This window comes from Fukomys damarensis, unplaced genomic scaffold, assembly GCF_012274545.1.
Source record: "Fukomys damarensis isolate Sample0158 unplaced genomic scaffold, DMR_v1.0_HiC HiC_scaffold_13, whole genome shotgun sequence".
Taxonomy (NCBI): domain Eukaryota; kingdom Metazoa; phylum Chordata; class Mammalia; order Rodentia; family Bathyergidae; genus Fukomys; species Fukomys damarensis.
Window position 1 is genome coordinate 2,440,829 of NW_022900925.1, and position 6,225 is coordinate 2,447,053.

General features: G+C 40.6%; 1 protein-coding gene across 1 annotated transcript; it reads right to left on the minus strand.

Annotated features, from left to right (window-relative positions):
- Positions 1 to 372: 372 nt before the first annotated feature.
- LOC104858577 (dnaJ homolog subfamily B member 6-like) lies at positions 373 to 1,131 on the minus strand. The gene is given in 3 exon segments (XM_010618842.1): positions 373 to 443; positions 446 to 1,012; positions 1,015 to 1,131. Coding segments are annotated over 3 exon segments (723 nt in total). The 5' UTR covers positions 1,100 to 1,131.
- Between the last annotated feature and the right edge of the window lie 5,094 nt (positions 1,132 to 6,225).

The following is a 6,225-nucleotide window of genomic DNA, read 5'->3' on the forward strand; positions in this document are numbered from 1 at the left end:
GCAAAGTTAGCTTCACAGCGGGCGGACACTACTTGGCTCACGTTTCAAACACAATGCAAAGCAGATCCATGCTGGTGTTAAGAGTACAATCTTTCCTAGCACTACTCAAGAGTCAAGGCTTACCTTGGATCACATTTAATAAAAAAAGCAAAGTGCATACAGAGATTACAACAATTTTAAAGACAAAAAATGGTGCTACTGTGTGGTCCCAACAATAAACTCAAAAGTCTATGACAAAGAAGGGCTCCGATGAGCTGTTTATAAATACTTTAGATTAGGTACAGTTATACTGAAAGTTGAGTTCGTTTGAAATCTTCAAAAAAATGTTCCTGTTAATCCTCAAATGGTGCTTGTTATAGTTTAACATTTCTGTTAAATGCATGCATTATCCAAGTGTAGCAGCTGCTCCTTACCATTTATCATTAAGGACTTTAACTGTCCATTTCTTCAACCTGTACTCTTTCTTGACCATTATCGACAATTCTCTTTGTGGTGATTTTTCTACCATTAACAATTTTAGTAGAAGTTGATATAGATTTGAAGTTACCCATTCCACTGCTGCCAAAGAATGTGGACGAAAATGAAATTAGGCCCCCATGACCTAGGGAACCGAATAAAGTAAATCCTGTATCAAATGAAGAAAATCCACCTCCAAAGGATGGAAATCCACCAAAGGCAGAGAAAAAGGAGCCTGTGCCATGGCTTCTGCTTCCTCGGGGACCCCTTCGGTTTCCAAAAAAGTCTTCAAATGGATCTTTGAAGAAGTCGAATGAAAATGGGTCCCTTCCACCAAAAAATTCCCTGAAGACATCATCTGGGTTCCAGAACGTGAAGCCAAACTCAAATGGACTGTCAAAGTGACTTCCACCTCCTCCACCACCATTTAATCCTTCTTTGCCATGCTTGTCAAAAATGTCCTGTTTCTTAGCATCTGATAACACCTCATATGCCTCAGCCACTTGTTTGAATTTTAGCTCTGCTTCTTCATCCTTAGGATTTTTATCTGGATGCACTTTAGGGCCAGTTTCCGGTATGCCTTCTTGATGTCCTCAGGGGAGGCATGTCTCTGCACGACCAGAACTTCATAGTAATCCACCATGTTTTAATAGTTTGTTGGAACAAGTCCGAGGACTCAGATGACTGGGCGGCGCAAAACAGGGAGGTGTGCGGCTGGTGCTCTCACTGGTCCGGCAGGGTGAGCTGGTACTGGCGGCGCGTGCGCGGGGGGGGCTCCTGGGGGGGGCTCCTCGCGCTTTCCTTTCTCTCCTTTCTCCTTATGAATGTTTTGTGGAGTGTTTTAAACTTAGTATTGGATTGGTAAGAACCATGCTTATTGCTGCATGGCATGATAGTCCACTGACTTTGACTGTGTATAATGGCCCGTGTTTTATATGTATCTTGGCTTATTTTTACATTCTCCAACTGATGACCTTTCAATATGCTTGTAGGATTTTGAAATTATGAAGAGTATTGCTATAAACATTCTTTTTGTCTTTTGTGGGGGTATTTTGAGAAGGGTCTCCCTATGTAGTTCAGGCTGGCCTTGAACTATGTAGCCCAGGCTGGACTCGTACTTGCAGTGATCCTCCTGGCTCAGCCTCCAGAGTACTGGGATTATAGGTGTGCACCACCATACCTTGCTTATAAATATTCTTATATATTTTTCTTGTATACCTAGAATAGCCCTAGGGGTGGACTTGTTTAACTTTAGGATTAATGTTGGCTTTTCCCCCATTGTGTCTATACCAAATTCCTGTCCTCCCTTCTCAGGACTGTATGCACAATCTCTCCTTCACCTGAAACCTCTTTTCCTCTCCAGACTTGTTAATGAGAGGATTATTATTTTTTCCAATTACTTGGCCAAGTAAAATGGAATTTCACTAGGTCTTCATTTGTATTTCCTCAATAACTGATGGCTTCATTAGCTCAAGCTACCATAACAAATCATCATAGTCCAGGCTTTTGCTCACTGGGACCTGTCACTCCTTCATTCTTTCCTATTTTTCCCTTTAGGAATGGGAAAGTCTGTCCCATGCCTTTCCCACCATTGTATTTTGCAAGCACATGGTTTTTCTGGTTTTAAAAGGTTCACACCTGGAGAATAATTCTTCTGCATCAGACCTCCACTCTCACCTATATTTGGTTTAGATGAGACTTTAGATTTAGACTTTAGATTTTAGACTTTAGCATTGATGGCAGAATGAATTAAAATTTTGGTGCATTGGGATAGAACAAATGTATTTAACATGTAGTAAGAACATGGATTTTGTAGAGCTGAGGTAAAATGCTAAAGACTAAATTGTGTTTTCTCTGTATTCATATTCCAAAGCCATAATCCCCAGTGTGATGGTATTTAGAGATGGGCTTTTGGAGAGTGATTAGGTTTAGATGAAGTCTTGAGACAGAACCCTGGACAGGATTAGTGCCCTTATATGAAGATCACTATCTTACTGTCCCTCCAACCACTACCAAGTAAAGGCCATTTCTAGGCAGCTATTTATAAGCCAGGAAAGCAGTCACCAGAACTCAACCTGGTGTACTTCACCTTGTAATCTCTAGAACTGTGAGAAATAAATGCATAAACTTTTGTTATTTAAACCACTCATCCTTTGGGTATTTTGTTATCGCAGTCCAAGTTGATTAAGACAACTGGTGATGTTGACTCTATCTTCATACTGGCCCACTTATTTTCTTTTCTGTTAAATAATTTGTTCATGCCTTTTATTTATTTTTCTAATAGACTATTGTATTTTTATTGCCATTGTAATAAATTACCAAAAACTTCATACTTTAAAATAACACAATTTTTCTTTAATAGCAAGGTGGTGGATGCAACCCATGTGTCTACTGGTAGATGGATAGACACACAAAATTGAGCATAAGCATACAATAAAATATTACTCATTCTGCAAAGGAAGGATATTTGGCCACATGCTGCAACATGGGTGAACATTATACTGTGTGAAATAAGCCACTCACAAGAGGGTAAAATTTTCATGTTTCCACTTACATGAGATAGCTAGAGAAGTCAAATTCATAGAAAAAGTAAAATGGCAACTTCCAGTAATTGAGATAAGAGAGTGAATGGGGAATGATATTGTGTAATGGAAACAATATGGGTTCTGAAAAATGCATGGTGGTGGTACAACAATGTAAATGTACTTCATGCCACTGAACCAAACACTTAAAAATGATTGAGCTTGTAAATTTTGTTACATTGCATTTTACCACAATTAAATGATAAAAAGAATAGACCCTCTGCATGTGCAATAAATTACTGTTTAGTTGTTTGGTTCACTACACTTTTTTGAATGAACATTCTGCAGACCTTGAGCTCACCACAGTCTCGGAGGCACTCTAGGGTGTGAGAAAGTACCATAGAGTCTTCAGATTCATGAATGCGAACTGGTGACATGACATGAGGGAAGTGACCATCTCTTCCCAGGAGGCCTCAGTGAGAGTCAGGCAGCCTTTCTAGAAAGTGACACGTGACCTGGAACCAGCAACTTGGAAACACTGTCAATACTTTTTTTTCTTGGTACTGGGATTCAAACTCAGGACCTTGTGCTTGTAAGGCAGGTGGCAGCTAAATCCCCAACCCTGTCAATAATCTTTATAGGCTGAAGTAGGAGAAATGTGAGCAATGCCTGATCCTGATACTTTCCAGTCCATTCCTGGCTCTTCACTTGGTTCTTCAGGACCTCAAGTGACAGAAGAGGCATGGCCAGCAAAGCTAGACAAGGCAGCAGAGGTGAGACTCCAGAGGGCTACAGGCCCTGGAAGGGTGTCTGGATATCCCTTGTGGGCAATGGGAAGCTACTAGAAAGTTCTGAGCGGGAGGGTGGCTGGATAAACTTGAGGTTAGAACCCTCGCTGGACAAACTGGACAAACACGAGATCATTTATCCTATTTGTTCCTTGTTTCCTGACTAAAGAGCAAGTGATTAAAAAGGTACAAAGGCTAGTGTTGTCAGGACTGTTTGGAGAGAAGGATGCACAACAGTTTGTGAAACATTAAATGTTTTTTCAGATCCCAAATGCTCCAAATCAGAAGGAACACAGGTATTTGCACACAAATTCCAATCTAATATATAGGTGTTAATTTGGGCAACTTTAGCAGCAGACAAGTTTTTACCATTCCTTTTTCTTAGCATTGTTTCAAATTGAGTTTTATTATGATCTTGTTTTTCATTCTAATTCAGTAGCTTTCAAGTAAAAATGACTTATGTAGCCACCTCTACTTAATGTTGAAGAGCCTTGCATATTCTTAGTGAATCAGGAAACTAGTACTTTATCCTGGCAGCCACATGCAAAGCTAGAGCTCATTATCTGAGATTACAACCAAACCCTGAAGTTCATCCCAAAGATCTCTGTGGAGTGTGAATGAATCTCCTTCAGCTATAGCCAAAATACCTATTTTTCATGGAGTCAGAACAACATTGTTAGGTTTCTAGGAGATAAAACAAACTATTGGAAAAATAACTCTTTCCAAACTGGCCATTGGGGTGGTCTTTGCTTTACATACTACAGTCTCAACTCTAGGAGTAAGATGTTATATGATCCCTGCTCTGTGTGATTCCAGTTACATTATCATGATTCAGGCATTTCGGTCAACTTGTACTCAGATATTTGGTCAAATGTTATTCTGGGTATGCACGGGCTATAGTTTGGATCTGAAGTGTCCTCCAAAGGCTTGGGTTGAAGGCTTAGTTGCCAGCCTATGGCACCACTGGGAGGTGTTAGAACCTTTAGGAGGTGTGGCCTAGTAGAAGGAAATTAGGTCACCTTGGGTATGTGTCCTTGAGGGGTACTGTGGGACCCTGGCCCCTCCTATCACTCTACTACTTGGATACTGTGAGATAAACACTCTTACTTTGCCACACACTCCTGCCACAGTTACTGTGCTGCCACAGGCCCCAAGGAATCAGACAAAGCTCCCATGGACTGAGCCCTCTGAAACTGAGTCAAATTAAATAGTTCCCCTACCCTCTCTCCAGGGTCATGCTAAGTACATGCTAAGTATGAGTTCAGGCTGGGCTTGAACTCATATGTAGCCCATTTTGGCCTCAAACTCATGGGAATCCTCTTACCTCAGTTTCCCGAGTTCTGAGATTACAGGCATGTGCCATCATGTGTGGCTCAAACCTTTGCTTCTTATAAACTAATTTATCTCAGATATTTTATCACAGTGACAGAAGTCTGACTAGCTCAGTCTGTGAAGGTATTTTTGGTTGAAGTATACATTTGAATCTATGGTGGATGCCCTCCCTGATGTGAGGGTGACAGACTGGGTGAACAAAAAAGCTGAGTGAGGGGGAACTCCTCCTGTATGACTGGTTGAGCTGGGACATTGGTCTTTTCTTGCCGTTGGACCCAAACTGAAGTATCAGCTTTTCTTTTTGTATTTGGAGTCTGCCTGTGCTCAGACTGGAAATTACAACATGAGCTTTCCTGGGCCTCTGGCTTACTGACTGTAGATCTTGGGATTTCTCAGTCTCTGAAATTGCGTGAACCAGTTCTTTGTAATAAACCTCTTACCCTAAATGCCTCAATGTTTTTCAACTGGGCACACTTCCTCTATGGCCCAGCAACTATAAGGTTGTGAGTGCAGAGATGATGATGACTTTCCCACCTGTGTGAAAGATAGAAAGTAGCCAACATAGTGGAGATAAGAGGTGCGCAAAGAGAATCCTGTTGTTGTTTTTTTAAAAAATTTAATTGAGTTTATTGGTACATTTTAGGGATACAGTACAGTTACATTCATTGTTGGGGTCTTATACCTCTACATGACAGGTCTTGGTTCTCATTTTTTCCCCTTGTCTCTGCCCTCCCTTCACCCCCTCTTCCCCTTCACATCTACAAACACTTTATTTTCATCTTTTCATTATCTCACGTTTTTTCTTTTCCCTTATTACCCTTCCCCTACCCATCCCACCTTCCCTACACCTTTAGTCCTTTTCTTCCCATTTCACAATGTCAGTTATCTCATTAGGATCTTATGTACTATTACAGTTTATTCACACCAGAGAAACTATTTGGTATTTACACATGTGGTACTTATTTATTTCACTTAGTATATCCTCAATATGTATCCATTTTCCTATGGATGAATCTAATTTCTCATTCTTTATGGCTGAGTAGTACTCCATTTTATAGAAAAACCACATCTTCTTTATCCAGTCTCCAACTGATGGGCAAATGGGCTGTTTCCAAGTTTTAGCTATT